This window comes from Ursus maritimus, unplaced genomic scaffold, assembly GCF_017311325.1.
Source record: "Ursus maritimus isolate PB19 unplaced genomic scaffold, ASM1731132v1 scaffold_28, whole genome shotgun sequence".
Taxonomy (NCBI): Eukaryota; Metazoa; Chordata; class Mammalia; order Carnivora; family Ursidae; genus Ursus; species Ursus maritimus.
The window spans coordinates 34986471-35009217 of record NW_024425341.1 but is presented as its reverse complement, the minus strand read 5'-3'; the positions used below and the strand labels follow the sequence as shown (position 1 = coordinate 35009217).

The following is a 22747-nucleotide window of genomic DNA, read 5'->3' as shown; positions in this document are numbered from 1 at the left end:
ATTGTATTTAACCACATGAATACTCTTGGTCATCTTGGGCTTGAGGGTGTGATAGGTCCAAACAAAAGGCATTATTTGGGTAAGTTAGGGTCTGTATATGGACACGAAGGGGAGTCGGGCAGCAGGACGCACGGAGAGAGCAGCATTTCCCAGGACTCATGGAGGCATCAGCATCTAGGCCCCAGATCCTCACCAGCGATGTTTGGGTCTTTGTTCCTTGATCTCCTTCCCCTCTCGCCTCTTTATGTGCACAGGTGATGCTGCTCTCAGCTCTCTCCTCTCCAGCTGCCCCCAGTGTTACTCTCATGGTTTTAGTTACCTAGATGCCACTGCGCCCCGAGTCTGTCTTGCCCAGCCTTTCTCCGGGGCCCGCCATGTCCTGCAGATTGGCCCTATGTCCCTAGATGCCCACAGGCACCTCGGATTCAGCAAAGGCAAAACCAAGCTCAGTCCTTCTCTCTCTCACCCAGTGTCAGCAAGCTCCTCTGAGATTCTCTAGATTAATGGTCCTGCTGTCACCTGGGAGTCACTCTGTTCTCTGACCAGTCCTTTGCCTGGCCTGTGACAATCTGGAGTCTCCAGATCCTCTCCATACCCCTGCTGTGGCCTAGGCACTTGCTCCCTCGCCAGCGTTCCTGCAGCAGAGCCCTGCCTGCCGTCCCTGGTCTCCACAATTGCTCTCTCCCCTCTGGCCCGCCCACCCCACAGCTTCCAGTGCCATCTTTCTGAACTGCCAGTCTTCTCTCCCTGGTATGCCTGCCACCTTCGGGGGGCTCCCGTGCTCTGTATGCATGGCATGGAAGGCCTCGGTGCCAGTCCTGGTGAGTACCCTGAGGCAGAATTAGAATGGAAGAGGTTTATTAGTAGACATTTTATGAAAGGTAAAGGTAGAAGAGTCTGGACAGAGCAGAGATGGCCTCAGACGGTGGTGCAGCCGTCGCGGTCCTGGCCAACCCATGGGGAGCTCCGTGGGAGAACGCGCTTGCTTGTGGGGCCCTTTAGTGGTGGGCACAAATGGCCAGGCCTTGCACTGTCTTTGGCCTTCCTACTAGACGGTGAAGTTAAAAGAACGCTCCTCATTTTTAAAGTAATTGTATTCACTGCAGTTTGCATTTTGAAGTTGGCATTAATGAATGTTGAATTGAGTGAAAAAACGAACTCTCATCTCTCATCAGAAATTTAGATGGGTTTTTTTTTCCTTTTCAAAGGGAAAAAGACGGTCTTCCGTTTTATATCCCCTAATGATGGGCCCAGTGTCTGTGGATTAGCTTTTAGTTCATCAAATGATGGCCCATATCTGTAGCTGGGAGTGGTAACGCGGGGAAAGTGCAGTTCTGGGGCATGACCACAAGGCGGTGCAGTAATGCGGCGCTTACTTGCCGGCCCAGAATAAACTGATGCGGCCTGGGCGTGGGAAGATGTGGGAGACGACCGGTAAATCTGGGAGGGTGGTGGGAGGGTGGCGGGAAGGTGGCAGGCCCGTCCAGGGCCAGTGGGAAATCTCCTCATTGCAGTGAGCTTGTTTTAATATTGGACCAGCAGCTTATACAGGACATGTTAAAAAAAAAAAAAAGTGCAAGATATTGACAGTTTGTTCTTTGGTGCAGGTCTGACACTTACGAAATTGAAGCAGGTGAAAACGTGTCTATAGAGATGAGTGCAAAAAAGGTATGTAGGAGTGTTCTCTCTTCTGTCTCGCAACAGGTTTCCTTTTCTATTTCGATTGGATGCAAATAGAGAAAATGTGCTGTAACCACATTTTACATAGAGAAAGAATGTTACATTTCAGAAGATACTTTTATTGTAAAAAGGGAAATATATTTTCATATCTTAGGTGCTTTTATTTCTAGAGGTCTCAAATCTCTATGTCCCTAGTCGGTTTTCAGAGCATTCATGTCGTCTGTTAGGCCGCGGTCTGCAAAGGCAGAGGGCACTGTGGGGAGCATTTATTTGGAGCCCTTGAGTCTGGGTTCCCCACGTACCTGCTCATCCCGCTGCCATTTTCCTGTTATGCTCAGGCCGGAAGGTGGGAAGCGAGAAGGGCGCCCCACTCTTACAGTGAGGACGCTAGAGCACTCGTACTCGCTAAACCAGTAATGCTGCTTTCTTGCCGTAGCCGGGAAGAAAAGTCAGGCCCATTAGTGATGACTCTGAAAGCACCGAAGAAGGTGATATAAGGAGAAAAGTTCAACCAGCAGAGAAAATAAGGACACGACCACACGAACCTGTTCCAGAGACACCATGTACATCTTTGGAACTTCCAGAGAAACCAGCCAAGTCAGCCACTCCTAAAAAAACCAGACCCCGTGGTGCCAAGTCGGTTGTTGCCAAAGAGATGGTGACAGAGCCACGTCAGTCGGTAAGACAGTGTCTGCCATCCCCCTGGAGGGAAAAAAAGAGTTGACAGGAAAATGGTTAGAGTAAAGCATTTCCTCTTTCCTTTGTTTCTTTAAAAAGATAAGTTATATATTCTTGTTACAAAGATGTCTGAGAACATTCAGAAGGTATGGAAAGGAAGATAAAATCACCTACAATTCCATGTCCCGAAAAGAGCCACGCTGCTCCTGGTCTAGGCTCCTCCGCGCCTTCCCTCACCTTCCTCACCCCCAGCGGGGCCGGCCCGGCGCTCGCGTCGCGGGCACCGTCTTACGAGCGCAGCCGTTTCAGGCCCGAGCGCGCCGCAGCGCAGCTAATCTCTTACCAACGGGTGTTTGCAACTCCAGAAAAGTTTAAGGGCCTTCGTGAATTTCTTTCTAGCTAAATGTTGGTATACACCCTCGATCATTTCCTTAGGAAAACAGTGGCTAAGATTTCTGGGTCATAAGCACTGTTTTAAATTCTTGACATTTATTATCTTTTGGTCAAGCTCTTAATATGTCATTTTACTCATTTGGTTTAATGCTTTGAATAATTCATTCTTACGTTCAAAAAAAATCTTAAGTTTAATGTGTTCCCGCTCCGCCATGTTGTGCTTTCCATCTTCCTCACCCAGGGGGTGTACACCCAGGTGACGTTCTCAGTAGGTTCTTATGTGTTCTTCCAGAGTGTCCTTCCCTTCTGCCTCCATAAACAAATGTGGATCTATTTTCTTCTTTTACTTTCCCCTTTCTACACACATAGAAGCATATTATACGTGTCGTTTTGCCTCTTCTTGTCTGTGTTGGTGAACATCCCACGTGAACTGGAATTTGCAGCTGTTCGATGTATTCTGGGAATGTGCTCGCAGGTCAAGGTGACTGACCTGCATTCAGATATTATTTCTCCTTACGGCCCTTTAATGGTGGGCGAATAGTCTACTTGATTACAAAGCGGGGTGTTAGGGTGGGTTTTTTGTTTTTTGTTTTTTAAGACTTTATTTATTAGAGAAAGAGAATGAGCAGGGGGAGGGATGGAGGGAGAGGGAGAAGCAGGCTCCGCTCTGAGCAGGACCCTGGGATCGTGACCTGAGCCGCCCAGTGGTTTTTAATATCCCAATTTTGTAGATTCTCCTTAGTTCTCCAGAGTTTTGCATCATGAATTTTGTAGCTTTGTTCTTTGTTTTCTTAATTTTAGACTTAAACAAAAGTTACAAAAATAGTTCAGGAAGTTCCCACATGTTTTTTACCCAGCTTCATCTAATTCTTACTTTTTACATTACCAAAGATTAAGACCAGGACATTAGGGGCGCCAGGGTGGCCCAGTCGGTTAAGCGTCTTCTATTTGCTGTTTCTTCCAGTTTGGGGGGCCCTGGCATTCCTCAGCCTGTGGGCACATCGCTTCTGTATCCACCTTGCATCTTCACACCATCTTTTCCTTTGTGTGTGTCTCATCTTCCTCCGCCTCTCTCATAAAGGGTACTTGTGATGACGCTCGTGGGCTTGGACAGATCTTAGGGGGCACCATTCACTGCATACGGGCTTCCCTAAATGACCTTCCTTCCTCCCTTCTTTCCTTCCTCCCTCCCTCCCTCCCTCCCTCCCTCTGTCTTTCCTTCCCTCTCTCTTCTCTCTCTCTCTCTTTCTTTATAGAGGCAGGTGCAGAGGGAGAGAGAGAGAATCCCAAGCACACTCCATGCCCAGCATGGAGCCTGACACGGGGCTCCATCTCACAACCCCGAGGTCATGACCTCAGCCCAAATCAAGAGTTGAACACTTAACTGACAGAGCCACTCAGGCGCCCCCCTTCTCTGCAGATTGTAAATGGCAGATTGGTCAGTGAAACTGAAAACAAAGCAATAAAAGTTTTCCAATTTGCAAATCAGAAAGAAAAAGTTGGGGAAAAAAAAAAAGAACAGAAGGTCACAGGAACCTGTGTGATAATACTGAAGGATCTAAAATATATAGTAAGGGTTCTGAGGGGTGCCTGGGTGGCTCAGTTGGTTAAGTGTCTGCCTTTGGCTGTGGTCATGATCCCAGGACTCTGGGATTGAGCCCTGCATTGGGCTCCCTGCTCAGTGGGGAGCCTGCTTCTCCCTCTCCCTCTGCCTGCCACTCCCCTGCTTGTGCTCTCTCTCTCTCTGTCAAATAAATAAATAAAATCTTAAAAAAAAAAAAAAAAAAGAGTTCTGAAAGAAGAGTCAGAATGGGGTAGAAAAATTAAATTTAAGAAAAAAATGACTGAAATTTTCCACCTTACAGATCCAAGAAGCTCAGTAAACCCTAAAGCAAGATAAAACCATACTTAAGCATATCATAGTTAAAATGCCAAAAAACAAAGATAAGCAGAGAATGTTGACAACAGCTGGAGAAAAGGGACAGAGTAAATATACATGGGAACAGTGGCAAGTCTCATAGAGACAGTAGAGACCAGAAAACAGCAGACACACAAAGAGCTGAGGAAAAAAATGTCAACCCAGAATTCTAGATCCAGTGAATACATCCTTTAAAAGCAGGGGTGAATGAACACACTTTCGGATAAAGAAAATTTGAGAGAATTTATTACCAGCTGACCTGCGTTAACAGGGTGCTACAGGACATTCTTTAGGCTGAAGAGAAAAGGTATCAGAAGGAAACTCAGATCCATAGGAAGGAGAAAAGACAAATCAGTTGGGGGGGCACCTGGCTGGCTCAGTCGGCAGAGCACGAGACTCTTGACCTCAGGGTTGTGAGTTCGAGCCCATGTTGGGTGTGGAGCCTACTTAAAGAGAATAAATAAATTAAAAAAAATGAGTGGGTAACAAAAACTACATGTTTTTTTTCTTTTGATGATTTCCTTAAACAGCTGTTTCAAGCAAAAATGACAACACTGTCAGGATGGGTTTACAACGTATGTGCAAGTAAAACCTGTGAGCAAAGCAGCACAGAGGATGGCGGACAAAGAGCAGTGTGGTTGTGTAATGAGATTTACGCAGTGGGAAGTTAGCTCCCGGAAGCAGGACGTGTGAGGTGGGAACGGACTGATTCTGAGTAGACTTCGCTAACTGAGGGACGCGGGTTCCTAGCCCTGGGGCAACCACCCTTAAACAATTCAGCGGCATAGCTAAGAAGCCGAGCAAAGAAAGTGGAATACCGAAATGTATTCAGTTAATCCAAAATTAGCAACAGAAGGAAAAAAAAATGAAGGGCAAGTGGAAAACAATAAGGAGGATGGTAGACTTGGCCCTGATTGTACTTAACATTCCGTGAAAAGTAAACGGGCTTTTGGAGCGGCGACGGCGGGACGGAGTAGATGAGCGGAGAGCGAGCGACACGGCCGACTTAAGCCTCGCCACGTCCACAGTTGCATCAGAAGTACGTGAACATTCCAGCTCCGGTGCGGAGAGTGCGGGTGGCCATATGCTGCGCCACGGCACATACGCTTTAAAGACAAAACAAGAGCGCGATGGCTGCGTAAGGCGGCCTGTGGACCCGCAGCAACAGCGGTCTGCATCCAGCCCAGACGCGTCTGTGTGGAGCTGCGGACCCAGCACCGGGTGCCCAGCGACCCGGGTCCCGGGGCGGAGTGCTGTCTTGCCACGCCTCTGTTTGGGCCCGGTGAAACTGATGTCACACTTCTGCCCCCCGGAACTGTTAGAGAATAAGTTTCTGTTTTAAGCCATCAAGGTGTGGTAATTTATAATAACAGCCACAGGAAACTAAAACACAACCCAGTGACTTCTTAGTTATGTGCTCTTTGGTTCTAGAATTTCCATTTGGTTTAGTTTAGTTTTATTTTTAAATATCGTTTCTTTTTCTCTGCTAAGGTAGCCTGGTTTCTTTTAATCATGAAGACCACTGTCTATGACAGCTGCTTTAAAATCCTTGTTCTGGGCTGAGTTGGGTTAGTTTCTCTTGAGTATTTTTTTCTGTTTTGACCGTGGGTCACAGTTTTGTATGACATTTTTAACTGAGTCCTTTTGGATTGTGTATTAGATACTGTTCACACGTTGTTGAGACTCTGAATTCTGTTACCTTCTTCCGGACGGGGACTCTTTATTCTAATTGGTAGCCTGATTATTGGCTGATCATATTTAGCTTCTGTAAGCTTGGTTTTATCTTTTGTTAGGGTCAGTTTGTGGAAAGCCTAACATATTTTCCAAGCAGTTCAAACTCACTGCAACTCATCCTCTGTTATAATTGTCGCATGATAAATTACCACAAACTTTGTGACTTAAAACGACACACATTTATATCTCACGGTTTCTGAAGGTCAGGAGTCCAGGCCCACCCCAGCGAGATTCTCTACTCAGGGTCCCACAGCGCTGAAATCAAAATGCTAGCCAGGACAGAACTCTCATCGGAGACTCGTGGTCCTCAGGCCTGAGGTCCTTGTTTTCTCTCTGGTTGAAGCTGGGGGTCACCGTTAGGTCTTAGTCGTGTGGCCCTCTCACAATATGGCAGCTAACATCCTCAGAGCCGGAGAATCTCTCCAGTCAGCGACAATGGCGTCTTCTGTAAGGTAACCTAGGCGAGGGAACAAGTATCCCATCCTACTCGCAGGTGCCACCCACTCCCAAGGGAGGGAGTTTGACGGATCAGTGGGGGTCATCTTTGAATTCTGCTTACAGCCTCCAGTCTCTGTCTTTCTAGTGCACCTAGTCTGAGATTGGTTTTAGGGTTTGTTAGGATGGGTCTAGGGTAGGCCTTACTCGAAGGTAGAGTTTCTCAATCCTTTTGAATTACAGTCCTGCCTAAAAAGCCTTTTTATTTCTTTTTTCAAGTTTTTTTTTATTTGAGAGAAAGAGAGCACAAGCAGGAGGCAGAGGGAGAGGGAGAAGCAGACTCCTCGCTGAGTGGAGAGCCCGATGCGGGACTCGATCCCAGGACCCTGGGGTCAGCCGAAGGCGGACACTTAGACTGAGCCACTCAGGCGCCCCCACCTGTTACATTCTTAATCCCGTGCCAGCCGCTTTCTAGGAAGCTTGATGTAGTCTCATTCTGCACTCGAGGAAGACTCGGGACCTTCAGGGAGCCCCCACCTGGACTCCCGATGCTGTTTTTTGAGCAGCCTGCTCCCAGTGCCTCTGCTGGGGCTCAGCTTGCCGGCGGCTGGCGGAGTCACCCCGGCGCGGGTGCGGCGGGGGAGCGGGCCCCCCTTCCGAGCTTGCCCGCCGCGTGTCCCCGTTGTCCTACACCTGAGGGAAGGAGCCTCCGCCCCACGCCCCTCTGGCGGTTGGCTGTGGCGGGAGAGCTCGTCCAGGAGGTTCCTTCACTCCGGCTTGGAGCAGCGAGCAACCGGATTCCACAGCTTATCACCTTCACTAATAAAAGTTCCGCTTCGGCCAAGCAACCATTGTTAAAAGCCAACTGAAAGTTTTATTTACTGTTTGAGACCGTTTAGTTTTTCAGTGTCACTTTATATTAATTTAGATAGTATACATAATAATTTAGAACTAAATGAGAGTAACAGCCAGAATTGAGAGTGTTTGATAATACTGTGGTCAGTATACTCATGTTGTAAGAGAAGGAAAACTTTTCTGAAATAAATCTTTTTTTTTTTTTGTAGAAAACTCAGAAAAAGATGTTTTGCGGCAAAAGGAAGAAATCAAGAAGTGAAGCCACAGACTCAGGTACAGAATAGTGTTTTATACTTTGTCAAGCGTTCAAGAATTTTATTTTAAAAACTTCGTTGTTGTTAAAGTAGTAAATTGTAAATATACAAAATTGCTACTTTGAAAAGCTAAAAATATGTGATTTTGTAGTAACTGATTTTTTCCAACATCTGTCATGAAAATTTTCAACCTGCAGCAAAGGCGAAAGACTTTTATAATATGTATTTATACTCCTAGATCTGACTGTTACACCTGCTTTATCACCTTAATTTCTCATCACACAGTGTACTTTAAATACATCATGTGGTCTGTACCCTTTTGAATAAGGCTTTTTTTTTCACTTGGCATAACTTTTTTGAGATTCATCCACATTGTTCTGCATTTTTGTTGACACAAATAAAAGTTTATTGAAAAATGGGAGGAAAATAAAGCATTTTCTTTCCTTCCTCCATTTCTTTTAAAAGATAAGTCATACATGTTTAGAAAAATTTAGAAAGTATAGGAAGGAAGATAAAACCACCTACAATCCCATCACCCAAAAAAGAGCCACCCCTGCTTTTTGGTATATAGTCTTCAGTCCTTTTACCAGAACTGCTCACCCCAAATGGGATCGTATCCTGATCAGTAAGTATTCTTACAACCCCATCTTACCGAATGCTTGACCCTTCATCCACATGACTAAGCCTAAATGAGCACACGGAAGAACCGTTCTGTGTTCTAGAAGTGGCCTGTTAGGGAGGTTAAAACGAAGCAGCTAGAATTAACAAGGAAGAGCCCCGCGACCAGTAGTGCTGGGTAGCCGCAGACTACTAAGTAAAGGGAGAGCGGGTAGGGCTGAGTCCGCAGGACTTTAGTCCGTTCCAGTAGAAATGCGAGAACCAAGGAGACAGCAGTTAGTGACGGTATAGACGGGGATTTGTGAGATTGCACTGGCCTTGGAAGAAGCGAGTCATGTCTCGTCCCATGTGCCTCTTCAACCATAGCTGTTTCTGGCAATTTGGTGGGACAGTTTTTGTTGTAGGCTTTCAGAACCCTGGGCCTGGAGCCAAAATAGAATCAGTATATTAAATTGACTTCTCAATATTCTAGATACTTCCGACTCTGTACATATTTGGTGTCTGGAAGGAAAGAAAGCCAGTGACATCACAGAGTTGGATGTCGTTCTGTCTGCGTTTGAGAAGACCATCCTAGAGTACAAGTAAGTCTTTTGATGTTGTGATGTAGGCGCCCAGTGAATTTTCCTTGAAGCACCACTTCTGCTCCTCCCATGGCTTTTGATGTATTTTCATCGTCTGGTTTATATATTTTTACATTTCCATTGTAATTTTTTCTTTAATTCTGTGAATTATTTAGTAGTATGTTTTGGTATGTCCAAATATGCGACTTTTTAATTTAGATGTTTGTAGTAACCTTGTGTCTTAAATATGTCATGATCAAATTTGATAGACTGGTGATATTTTTTGTAATTTTAAGGCTTTCTTTATGGCATAGCACATAATCTGTGGGGAATCTAATTATTGGATCTATGTAGAATCAGTATTATTTTTTCCTGATTCTTTTGTCAATTTATGCTGTATATATTTAGGGACTATTTTGTTAGGACATCATGTTTAAAATTGCTCTGTCTGGTAGACGGAACATTTTATCCTTCTGTAGTATCCTCTCCATTCCTAAAAATGCTCTTCTTGGTCTTAAAATCTGTTTTATCCGATGCTAGTATTGTGTCATTAGATTTCTTTTGCTAGCATTTGCTAGAACTTACATTCTTTTTACTTCCTTTTCGTTCCAGCCTTTGACCTTAAAATTTTGTTCATAAGAAATAGTAAAGTTTAGGGGCGCCTGGGTGGCTCAGTCAGTTGGGGTGTCTGACTTTGCCTCAGGTCATGGTCCTGGGGTCCTGGGATTGAGCCCCACATCAGGCTCCCTGCTCAGTGGGGAGTCTGCTTCTCCCTCTCCCTTTGCCCCTCCCCCCTGCTTGTGCTCTCACTCTCTCTTAAATAAATAACATCTTAAAAAAAAAAATAGTAAAGTTTAAATCCAGTGTGTCCATCTTTCTTGACTTCAGTCCATTTAGTTATCAACGTATTTGGAAGACTGTGTTGATGTATTGTTTTTATTTTAGATTTTTTGGGTTCTACTTTGTTGTTTTTACTTATAACTTTAATTATAACTTTTTAAAAAAATAGAATTTATAACTCTCCACTAATAAGATTAGAACTTTGGCCAGCTCTCTTAACTCTTGGCTACCTCTCCCTTTCCTCTACCCCAGAGATTTTTAATTTTTGGGTAAGATAAATTTTTTTCTCTTCTCTCTTCTCTCTTTTTAAGACATCAACAAACCTTATTAAGGTATTTATCTGATCACCTTTATTTCATACATTTCTTAAAACAACCTGTGGTAATGTCTGTTTTCTTATTTAATGCTTCATCCCACACTTTTGAGTGTGGCTCTTTATGTTGTAAAATTTCTAAATCCTTTGGATTTTGGTTATGACATTGAATTTGAATGACAGTTTAGCTGGATATAGTATTCTGGGTTCTAAATCATTTCCTAAAATACTTTGGAGTCACCGTTCCTTTGTCTTCTTTTGCATCTAGTGTTGATTTGGAAAATTTGGTGTCTGTCAAAGTCTTGTTTATATGTGATCTGCTCTTTCTAAGCTTTTAGAATAGTTTGTCTGTGATATTCTTCAATTTCACTCTATTGGGTTTGACTTTTCCAGTCTAAGGTGGTTCTCTTTTAATTCCAAAATTAAAAATATTTTTGTTCTGGGGCGCCTGGGTGGCTCAGTCGTTAAGCGTCTGCCTTCGGCTCAGGGCGTGATCCCAGCGTTATGGGATCGAGTCCCACATCAGGCTCCTCCGCTGTGAGCCTGCTTCTTCCTCTCCCACTCCCCCTGCTTGTGTTCCCTCTCTCGCTGGCTCTCCCTCTCTCTGTCAAATAAATAAATAAAATCTTCAAAATATATATATATATTTTTTTGTTCTAATGTTATATCCTTGTCCTCTGCTTTGTTTTTCTGGATTTCCTCAGTTTAGAAACTAGAAGTTTGCGAACTTATTTCTCTGATAGATCTGTTATGCCATTTATCCCATCTCCTGAGTTCCGTATGTAGCCTATGACTTTTGTCTAACGTTTCTATTTGGTTCCCTTTATGTCATGTTTTCTGTCGCTACTATCCTCTTTAGAATATTTACTGGGCTAATTTCAAGATACTGGGTCATCTGTTATGAAATACCAGCTTCTCTTAGAATTTCTGATCTAATAGCTTGTTTTCTCTTTGAGATGGTTGCATTCCTCCAGTGTGTTGTTACTTCCAGCCTATGAGCGTGTTCACCCCGGTCCGTCAGCTTCTTTGTCAGACAGGCAGTGGATATAAGGGAAGGCCAAGCCTTGATTCCTGTTCATTCCCATGAGTAGGAGGGATGAGACTGGATAAGGCGGGAAGCACTTAGCCCACAAAGTAACCTGTCACGTCAGGATTTAACCTTTGCCCTCCAGACATAAGCAGCGCTAGGAGCTGCTCCACTCCTTCGATTATCATTCTCTAGCCCTGGGGGTTTGGCAGGGGAAGGTGGAGGAGACACCTGCCAACGGTTCTCTCCAGGCCCCTCAAGCACAGCCCAGGTTTTACTCTTACAGGCACAGGGACTGGGGTCTGGTTGGCTGCAGCTGTTAGGGAGGCACAGTGTGTGAGCATCACGCCAGGGAAGAAGCAGAGGCCAACCTCGACATCTCGAGACCTTCTGATCCTGGGCCACAGCCCCTGCCCCTCTCACCAGTTCACCCATTCTAAATACCTCTTCCTCTCACCTCAGGGATTTTCACGGCTTTCCCCCATTTTGAGGGGGTTTGCCCTCTTTGGTTCTTCTGGGGTTGATCTTGGGGAAAAGTGCCAGCCGGTCATGCTAATAACATCATCTTTGTGGGAATCGTCTGTTTTATTCTTCCATACTGTATGTTTTTTTTTCCCCAGTACTGTGTGCTCTAAAGCCAGTTTGCTGTTAAAATTGGTACAGAAGTTTTCTTACCATAGATTATCTTGACTGTGTTATCCTTTTCCCATTCATAACTCTCTTCAAAAGGAGGAAAAGACTTATAGATTTCTGATGTTTTAATGAAATGGTAGTATCTTGCCTTTTAACATAGTGTTCTTGATATAAGAAATTATTTAGAAGAGATTTTTGTTAGCCTTTTTTTTTTTTTTTTTTTTTTTTAAATAGGCTCCATGCCCAATGTGGGACTTGAACTCAACAACCCTGAGATCAAGAGTCACACGCACTAGTGACTGATCCAGCCAGGCGCTCCATAGACTTAAAATTATACCCTTGTGTTTTTGTCATACCCCATGATTCTGGTAGAATCACTGATCTTGTTTTATTATCTTAACATAAAGTATTCTCACCCACATGAAAAGTTTTGTTCTTTCAAAATCAAGTTAACTATTTGAGGATGTATTATTTTTAATACCCAGATCTGGAACTCACACCTGAATAATTTGTTGAACTTAAGATTGTAAGCAGTTTACCAATGTATGTATAAGGAGGGGAGTAAGTATGCCGTGAAATGCAAACATTACAAACATAGGCTACTCTATTAAATGACTCAATCAGTTATTTGTAGGGAAGTGACCAGATTTTTAAGGTACTAGAATTTGAAAAAGCGGTGCCTGGCTATCATACGTAGACCACCACCATTTTAGCTGGTACAGTCTACCAGTTTACCATCATTGTAAGCCATATGCAGAAAGACCTAACCAGTTTTCCTGATTTTTATGTTTTTAACATCTTAAAATCATGATTTCATATTTGTATTAGAAATACCTTTTCTAAAGATAGAGCTGATGTATTTTTTAATTGTGAATCTTTTTTATTTTTAAAATTTGTTTAAAATTTATTTTTAAATGTGCATTTATATACCATAAAATTTACCATGGTGACGTTTTTAAGTATACAATTCAGTACTGTTAAGTATTGGTTTGCTTTCTCAAGATTGTTTTAGCTACTTGGTGTCCTCTGATATTCCATATGAAGTTTCGGATTTTTTTTTTCTGTTTCTGCAAAAAGTGCCATTGGGAATTTGGGAGCTATTGCATTGAATCTATAGATTGCTTTGGGTAGTATGGACATTTTAATAGTATTAAGGCTTCCAGGCCATGAACATGGGATGTTTTTCCCTTTATTTGTATCCAAATTCTTTCCACAATGTTTTTATAGTTTTCGGTGTATAAATATTTTGCCTCCTTGGTTAAGTTTATTTCTAAGTATTTTACTTTTTTTGATACTATTATAAATGGGATTTTCTTAATTACCGTTTTGGATTGTTCATTGTTAGTATATAGAAGTGCAACTGTTCTCTGTGTGTTGATTTTTGTAGCCTGCAGTCTTGCTGAATTTGTTTATTCTAACAATTTTGTGTGTGTGTGTGCGTGTGCGTGTGTGTATGGAATCTCCAGGATTTTCTACACATAAAACATGTCCTCTGTGACAGAGATAATTTTACTTCTTCCTTTCCAATTTGGATACCATTTAGTTGTTTTTCTCACCTAATTGCTTTGGCTAGTATTCCCAGTACTGTGTTGAATAGTAATGGCAAGAGAGGCATCCCCACTTTGTTCCTGGTAGAGCAATAGCTTTTAACTTTTCACTATTGAGTATGATGTTAGCTGTAGGCTTTTCATGTATGGCCTTTATATTGATGTAATTTCCTTCTATTCATAGTTTCTTGAGAGGTTTTTATCATGAAAAGGTGTTGGATTTTGTCAAATGGTTTTTCTGTATCAGTTGAGATGATCATGTGGCTTTTGTCCTTCATTCTGTTATTGTGTTACATTGATTTTATTTCGTATGTTGAACTGTCCTTGCATTCCAGAAATCCACTTTCTTGTGATGTATAATCACTGAAATGTGCTGTTGAATTCTCTTTACGAGTATTTTTTTGGGCAATTTTGCATCAGGAAGGATATTGGTCTCTCATTTTCTTGTAGTCTTTGTCTAATTTTGGTATCATGGTAATGCCAGGCTCATAAAATAAGTTTGGAAGTGCCAAACCGCCCCCCCCCTTAAATTTCTTGGAAGAGTTTGAGAGGGATTGTTCATTCTTCTTGAAATATTTGGTAGAATTCTCCAGTGAAGCCATCTGGTTTGGGGGTCTTAGATGGGAGGTTTTTGATTAGCGATTCTGTCTTCTTTACGAGCTATGTGTTTGAACATACTTTTTGTTTCTTCCTGATTCAATCTTGGCACGTTTTATGTTCTTAGAATTTCTGCATTTCTTCAAGGGGTACCCAATTTATGGGGCTTATAATTGTTCACAGCCGTCTCTTATGAGCCTTTTTACTTCTGTGGCATCAGTTGTAATGCCTGCTCTTTCATTTTTTGAGTCTTTTTTTCTTAGTCTATCTAAGGATTGGTCAGTTTTGTTGATCTTTCCAAAAACCTCTAAGGTTCATTAATTTTTCCTGTTTTTCATTTCATTTGTTTCTGCTCTAATCTTTACTGTTCCTTCATTATGCTAGCATTGTTTGATCTTTTTCAAAGTTCCCTGAGCTGTAAAATTAGGTTGTTGATTTGAAGTATTTCTTCTTTTTTTTTTCAATGTAGGTATTTACTGCTATCAGTTTCTCTCTTACTACTGCTTTTGCTGCATCCCGTAAGTGTTGGTACATTAAGTTTTTGTTTGTTCCAAGATATTTTTTAATTTCCTTTGTTATTTCTTGTTTGAACGATTGATAATTCAAGAGTGCGTTGTTTAATTTCCACATATTTGTGAGTTTTCCACTGTGGTCTGCAAAGGTACTCAGTAGGAGTTCAGTCATACTAAATTGGTTAAGACTTATTTTGTCACCTTACATGTGATCTGTCCTGGAGAATGTTCTGTGTGCATGTCAGAAGCATGTGTATTCTGTTATTGGGTGGAATGTTCTGTGTAGGTTTATTAGATCCAATTGGTTTATAGTTCTGTTCAAATCTTCTGTTTTCTTATTGAGCTTCTGTCTGGTGTATTATTGAAAGTGAGGTACTGGAATCACCTACTATTACTATGTTACTGCCTGTTTTCCCCTTCAATTCTGTTAATTCAGATTGTTGAATTGCTCCAGTGTTGGGTACACATATAACTTTTATATCTTCCTGGTGAATTGAGCCTTTTATCATTACATAATATCCTTTTGTGACTATTTTTGATGTAGTCTATTTTGTCCGATGGAAGTACAGTCACCACTGCTCTCTTTTGGTTACCATTTGATGGAGTGTCTTTTTCACATTCAGCCTGTGTATTTCCTTCTAGGTAACTAAAGTGAGTCACTTGTAGACAGCATGTAGTCGGCTCTTTTTCTTTCTCAAATCCAATCAGTGGCCCCGTGTCTTTTGGGGAATTCCTGATAGTGACTTATTGCTGAATTTTAGTGTTTTCTCTAAGTCTTATAGTTATTTTGTCCTTCTTTTCCTCTCGTCACCTTCCTTTGTGTTTCATTGATTTTTCTTTTGTAGTGACATGTCTTGATTCTCTTTTCTTTTGTGCTTCTGTGGATTTCATGTGTGCATGTGTGTGCTTACCATGGGGAGGACATAAATCATCTTACAGCAGTCTGCTTTAAAATGATAACTTGACCTCAATCACCTACAAAAGCTCTACTCCCTTATGTCTCCCTCCCCCACTGTATGGGGATAACACTTTGTTATTGATACCACAGATTTCACCTTTTTTATTTTTAGCATTGACACGGTTTCATAGTTATTTTTTGTTTTTCTTTTAAATTCTGTATCATCATGAGAAATGACTTATGCGTCACTGTCACAGTATTACGGGGTTCTGTATTCATCTGTTTACCTTTCCCAGAGACTTTTGTATTTTCATATGCCTTTGTGTTGTTATCTAGTGTCCTTTTGTTTCAACTCGAAGGACTCCCTTTGGTAATTCTTGGAGGCAGGTCTAGTGAATGAAGCCAGCCTTTGTTTATCTGGGAAAGTCTTTATTTCTCCTTGATTTTTGAAGGATAATTCTGCCAGGTGTAGTATTCTTGGATGGCACTTTTTTCTTTGAGTGCTTCGTACAGGTCATCCCACCCTTCTGTCCTATAATGTGTCTGCTGAGAATGACAAGGACATGTTATGGCAGTCCCCTTGTACCTGACAAGGTGCTTTTCTCTTGCTACCTTCAGGATTCTGTTTTTGCCTTTGAATTTTGACAGTTTGAATATCATGTGTGTCAGTGTGGCCTCTTTGGGTTCCTCTTAGCTGAGGTCTTTTGAGCTTTCTGAATTTGGGTGTCCATTTCCATCTTCAGATTAGGGAAGTTTTGAGCCATTATTTCTTCAAATAAGTTCTCTGCTCCTTTCTCTCCCTCCTCTTTGGGGATATTGGCGCTATCGAATGGTTCCCGTGAGTCCCATACACTGTTCTCCATTCTTTTTGTTCTTCTGACTTGATAATTTCAAATGACTCATTCTTGAGTTTGCAGTTTCTTTCCTCTGCTTGATCAAATCTGCTGTGAACCCATCTAGTGAATTTTTCAATTGTCATTGTATTATTCAGCTCCAGGATTTGATCCTTTTTATAGGTTCTCTTTGTTGATGTTCTCATTTTATTCATGCATCATTTTCCTGATGTAGTTTATTCATCCGTGTTTTTTTGTAGCACATTGAGCTTAAGATGATTAGAGTTTTTTGTTACCCTATTCATAGGTCTCTATTTCTTTATTTAGGGTCTATTTCTGGGGATTTCCCCCCCACTTGATTGGGTTGTTTTCTTGTTTCTTGTAGTGCCTTGTTATTTTTTGTTGTCTTTTGTACATTTAAAAAGCAGCCACTCCTCCCAGTCTTTACATACTGGATTTGTACAGGGAAGATCTTGGCCGGTCAGCCTGGGTGGTCCCTCAATCTTTATCTGATTTGTATCTTCTTTGGGCTTGTGCATGTGATTTCCCAACTAGAGAGGTTCGCTTCTTTCTTTTTTAGGGATCTGTAACCCTTAAAGACGCAAGCTCCCACTGGTGTGTCTGTGGCACTATAGGTTCTCATGCTGCAACAACCTGCTGAGCTCCTTTTTGGTCTCTCTGAGCAAAGGCATCCAAGATTTCAGTTCCCATCATTGCCCTACTACGGGTGACACAGAAACCATTCCAAAACATTGGATAAGCTTCTATTCTCTTTCCCTCCCAAAGGAGAAGGTGTGAGCTAGCTGGGCCATCTGTCCTGATCTGCTGTGCGTGGCATTGCTGAATCTCTGACTGCAGCAGCCGCTGGACTGTCTTCTCCGTGGCAGCCCGGCATCCCAAGTACGCTGGTTCCGTTAGTGTTCCAGATCGGGCGCGATGGAAAGGAGTCCCTCAGGCAGACCCCTGAAAAGCCAGAACTTTGGACCTATGTTCCACTCTTTCCTTCCCAAGAGAGAAAGCACGCACTGAGCTGCTCAGCTGAACCAGGCTGTGCTGGCTTGGGAGATGCGCTGTCCAAGTTGATATGAGACTGCTTTTTACCTGTTTCAGTAGGACTATTCCTGACTTGAACTTGCCTGCAACTTCTGAAATGGTTCTGGCGTTCTCACGAGGTCTTTTGTGCTGTATATGGTTGTTAAGTTGGTTTCCCTGTGGGGGGAATCTGTTCTGGGGCCTCCTATTCCACTACCTTGGTGAGGTCACTAGAAACACCTTTTTTTTTTTTTTTAAAGGTTTTATTTATTTATTCATTCGACAGAGATAGAGACAGCCAATGAGAGAGGGAACACAAGCAGGGGGAGTGGGAGAGGAAGAAGCAGGCTTACAGCAGAGGAGCCTGATGTGGGGCTCGATCCCACAACGCCGGGATCACGCCCTGAGCCGAAGGCAGACGCTTAACCACTGTGCCACCCAGGCGCCCCTAGAAACACCTTTTAACACTCTTTTTTGATGAGACCTTTTACAAAGATCTCTATTCGAAAGTACAAGCCTTCTCTTGTGTTATGCTTAGCTCCTGAGTGACTTTTCTTGCTCGTGGATTTCCCCCCAAAAATAAACAATTTTCTAATTACCTGTCACTTATACAAAATATTTATTACTTTCAATTAAAAGGACCCTTTCTAGTATCCTGGGGCACCGAGTCAGAGTAGGGGGTTAGCCACTGTCCTGGAAGATGGCCTGCTGCCGCTACATGCTGGGGGTCTGCCATTTGGCTGTGAGAGCGCCAGACTGGGGGCTTGGGCCCTCTTCTTCTGATGACGTGGACCGGAACCAGTTAGGGTCAGCTTTGTAAGGTTTGGAAGAACTGGACTTTTGGCTGCTTCAGTTCAACTGGCTTTCCCTACTTACTTGGTTAGTCCAAATGTCTTACAGTTATTCCTCCAGTTGTTGGCAGACAGGGGCTGAAGTCTGCTGCTCATTGGATCAGGTGGCAGGAAAGGACGGGGACTGGCTGTACACCGTTCTACATGGCTTGCCTTCACCTGTGGACGTAGCCAGCGTCAGGGAGTGAAGCTAACCATGTGCCTGAAGGTTTAGGGGAAACTATTTTCCTGTTCTCTTTTGTTGAATCTGTTTCCAGTATATGTGTGTGTATATATATATATATATATTTTAAGATTTTATTTATTCAAGAGGGCATGAGTGGGAAGGGGGTGGGGGAGGAGAGGGAGAAGTAGACTCCACGCTGAGCAGGGAGCCTGATGACAGGATACGGTGGTCCTGGGATCATGACCCGAGCTGAAGGCAGACACTTAACCAACTGAGCCACCCAGGCGCCCCTTAAGTTTTTTTTTTTTTTAAGCCTGAGAAATCTCTCTGGCCATGCCATCTTAGATATTCAAAGTGGTGTATGCCAAATTGTGGTTTGTTGACGTGCTAAGCAAATGAAACACACCTTTTGAAATCCTTTATATAATACCTAGTTTGATCTTTTCTTTTCCTGCTATAGACAAAAAGCAGAATCTAAAATTTGTAAGGAAGCCATCAAACAATTTCATTCTAATATGAAAGAAGAACTCATCAAAATGGTAAGTTCATGGACATAAATTTGTTGGTCTCAATTTGTTTTGCTAATCCTGAGACAGCGTACGGTTATCTTAGAAAACACTGCATTTGCTGGTGACGTGGTACAGAGCTTGTTCGAACTATTCATGTCTCACAGGTTGTTTTTAAACTAAATGCAATATATTGTGAGTTAATAAATATTTTAATTTTGGAAAATGCACACAATTATTTATTTTCTTTTGTGCAGCTTAAAGAAGTCCAGGTGTCAAAAGCTCTGAAAAGGAAGAACACGAAGGTAAATCCTGTGTGGGAGCGGCGGCCTACAGTCACACAGAGCGCTGGCCTGTGCAGAGCTAAGTAACACCCTGACTCTGGGTTTAGGACCTTCACTCTGTTGCAGTTTTTTTTTTTTTTAGTCAGGCTTTTATTTGGTTGGTCTTGTGGTTGTGTACTATTAATGCGTGCTAAGGGATGGGGGTCCCAGCCAGCCTAAAAAGATGATTAAGCCCCAAATAACCACTTCCGTGGTATTAAGTAACTAGTAACTACAAGTAATATATATTTATTGCTTTTGTGGCTGCCAAAGAGTAAAACCTTTTAGAATAAAGAGCTGTCTCATGTCTCAAGTCAAGGGACAGCCTGGGAAGACTACTGCATTAAGGGTTAGGTGACCTCATTTCCTGTCCTGGTTCTTCTGCTTCGATGTTGTACCAGCTTCTCGGGAACTCTGTACCACGAGGGTATGTGAGGAGAAACAAGCCAGTGAACACTGGGTCTTACCGGCCTGTCAATGTACGGGTGGACCAGATGACCTCTGAGCCCCACACTGGCAAGAATCCAGAAGGGAAGAGCAGCTCCCCTTCCACATTTATAATAGAAATGGATTTGAAATGCATATGTTTTTATTTCCGTGATTACAGGCCTTTGCTGGGTTTCTTTCTTCAGTTTTATTCTCTTATTGGTCAACTCTGCATTGCTTATGGTCTGAAGGTCCAGCCGTGGAGTATCTGGTAGTCCCTAAAAGAGATGGCTGAGATAATTTGTTATATATAAATGTTCTTTTTCAAATACGGATTGGATCAGGGCACTCCCTGCTTCAATATTTTCCTCGTGCACCTACGTAAAATCCCAACTCCTTAGCTGATGGCTCACAGGGTCGTAAAGATCTGGCCTCTGCTTCCTTTCTTCCAAGTTGTCCTGGAGTAAATGCCGCCGCTGTTCCCACTCTTCAGCGTCCCCTGTTCTTTGCCTTCGACGCACGCCTCACGGGCTGTAGTTACGTGCGGCCTGTGTGCAGTTCTGTCTTCCCTTTGGACCAAAGTGCCACGGGGGGAGGATGCAGTCTCTTTCCCACTCCATTTCTAACACCTGGTACGGGGTCGCTAGCAGTGCTCCAACATTTAAAGAGTTACTTTAACAAATCATTGTGTTACTTTAGATTATTTCAGATATTGAAAAGAAAAGGCAGCGTTTGCTCGAACTCCAGGATGAACTGCTTGGGTAAGATGATGTCAAGGTCTCTGAGAACTCACCTAGGATTTAATTACGGTACATCGCGTGGGGCTAAATTCTGCTGTGTTGCGTCGCGGTCCCAGGTGTTCTCTGTGCCTGGAAGCTCAGCGCCGCTGGTCGTGCCGCTGCCGAGTTGGAGCCGTTAGCAAAGGCGAACTCAGCACTGATCGCTCTGCCATCAGACCTCTCAGCTCTGGCCTACGAGGCGGCCTCCTTAGAGATTCCGAGCACAGACTCTGGGACGAGGCTGCCCGGGTTTGAACCCAGGTTTGAACCCAGGTTCCGCCACTTCCCGGCTGTGCACCGTGGGGCAGGCTGCTTACCTTCCCAGGGCCTCAGTTCCTCATCTGTAAACGAGCCCTATACCCACCCCTCCAGGGTGCTGGGAGAAGTAAGTGAATAAATCGACACGAAGCGCTTCACGGTGGCGCGTTCAGTTCGGGCTGTGTGTTCCCCGCTCTCGTCAATGTGCCGTCGGCGTGGCGCTCGTGTGGACGCGTCCCGCGCGGGGCCGGGCGCTGTCGGCGGTGCAGGTCGGGGGCCGGGCGCGCTGCAGCCGTCGGGGCTGCGGTCGGCTCCACTCTGCGCTCGCAGGCGCCGCGGAACAGGGCGAGAGAAGGCTGCTCCCAGAGAGGACCGCCTGTGGCTCATTACGGTGCGGAGTTTAAAGAAGATGCCGGGGAACTTAGGAAGACGGAGAGCTTGGGTGTCTAGCCCGGTGGCTCCCCGTCCAGCCTGTGGCCTGGGGTCAAGCTTCCACCGGCTCAGGCCTAAAGAAAACCGCGTTTGAACGAGCTTCCTGTGTGTGCCGGGCACTGGCCTAAAGCTTTGTGTATTCGCCCGTTATCCTCATAATCCTGGAGGTGGGTTGTCATGCCTGTTTCATAAAAAAAGGACATTTTAAAGTCCAGCTTCTTGGTTCCTTTTCTAGATACAGTTCTAGACATTGAAAAGTACATCTTGAAAAGGCCTAGAAAGAAAAATGCAGTGTATCGTTATTCTGACTTTACATGTAGAAAATCGCAGGCCGGGGGAGGTGACTCACCCACAACCCCGTCCCTAGAAGTCGGGGGCCAGGATCCCCGTCTGCAGCTGGACTGCCAGCCCCGCGCTCCTGGCCACAGCCCTTGTCAGCTTTTCCACAACGCTGCATTTGTTCAGCAGACTCACTGTTCGAAGGACTTTTCTAAAATTACATTAGAGGACAGTTGCTTTTTAAAGAATAAAAAATTGGCACCCTCTGCCCTTCCTTGTCCATAAAATTCAAGATCCCCCTTTTGTTTTATAGATAAGAGACTAAGACACCGGGAGGGAGGGTTTGCCCGTGCATTTTTCATCCAAGCATTCTGGTCATTTCCCGCTGGTTTCATTGGATCTTGGAAAACGGGCAAAGGGAAGGCCTTTCATCCACACTTCTGCTGTTGCCCTGCGGCGCGCACGCCCTGGCCGAGGCTGGGAGAAGTGGACCGCGTTGTTGGAACTCAGTAGTTCCCCACAGCTCCCGCAAAATGCCCGGATGGGCTGTGGGCCGTACAAAGCATCTGCGGGTGTCATTTCTAATCACTCACGGTGTACTGTATTTCAGAGTTTGGTCTATATTTTAAATTGAAATCTAGACCCTGCCACACATTCATAATTTCAGAACTGAAGGTATTTTTAAAGACCAAGCCCCCATCCCCTGCGTGGCCCTGCCTCAGTGGACCCGTGCACTCAGCCGCTGACCCTGTGGGCTGTTGCACCTTCCTGCAGGCGTTCCTTTGGGGGACACCGTTTTGTTGTTGCAGGTTAGACCCGCAGCTGAAACAACTACAAATAAAATATGATGAACTTAAGGAGCGAAGAGCTTCCCTGAGGAATGCAGCTTGTTTTTTATCGAACCTAACACAGCTTCATCAAGATTATTCGGATATTCAAGAGAAAGAACCTTATGTAAAGGAAACGGTAACTTTAATTTTTATTTCTGTGATTCAGAAGATCCAGGGCATCTGCACGGTGGAGGCCTTCTGTAGAAGCTGGGGGTGCAGGGGAGAGAAGTGGGGACGCAACATTACAGTCCACCCGACCAGCGTCCCTGTGAACCCGTGAGAATGTATTCTCTCATCACCTCTTTTAGCTACTTCAGGCTAGAGTAGAGAACAATCTAGAAATGCCGATTTTGTTAAGGTCTCTGCACATTAAGAGAAATGACTGAACAGGAGGATCTCGAACAGCTATGCTTTGCTTCATGAGAATCGCCGTCACTGTCAGGCCACACGGAATCTGTTCTTTGTTCTGCCCGTGTTCACAGCAGCTTTTTTATCTGAAAAAATAAGCCATTATCGCCTATAAATGGTAGGTCTAATTTT

At 43.8% G+C, this 22747-nt stretch overlaps 1 protein-coding gene across 3 annotated transcripts in view; it reads left to right on the top strand.

Moving 5' to 3' along the window:
* CENPU (centromere protein U) overlaps positions 1 to 22747 on the top strand; it is a 40038-nt gene that overhangs the window by 13667 nt on the left and 3624 nt on the right. The window contains exons 5-12 of one of the 3 annotated variants that reach the window (XM_040643383.1): positions 1608 to 1668; positions 2117 to 2359; positions 7903 to 7966; positions 9038 to 9146; positions 18835 to 18913; positions 19138 to 19185; positions 20329 to 20390; positions 22187 to 22343. In XM_040643383.1, coding sequence (XP_040499317.1) covers positions 1608 to 1668; positions 2117 to 2359; positions 7903 to 7966; positions 9038 to 9146; positions 18835 to 18913; positions 19138 to 19185; positions 20329 to 20390; positions 22187 to 22343 — 823 coding nt within the window. Of the gene's footprint in view, positions 1 to 1607; positions 1669 to 2116; positions 2360 to 7902; positions 7967 to 9037; positions 9147 to 18834; positions 18914 to 19137; positions 19186 to 20328; positions 20391 to 20485; positions 20822 to 22186; positions 22344 to 22747 lie in introns of those variants that run through there. The other 2 variants (XM_040643384.1, XM_040643385.1) reach the window with 2 other exon arrangements.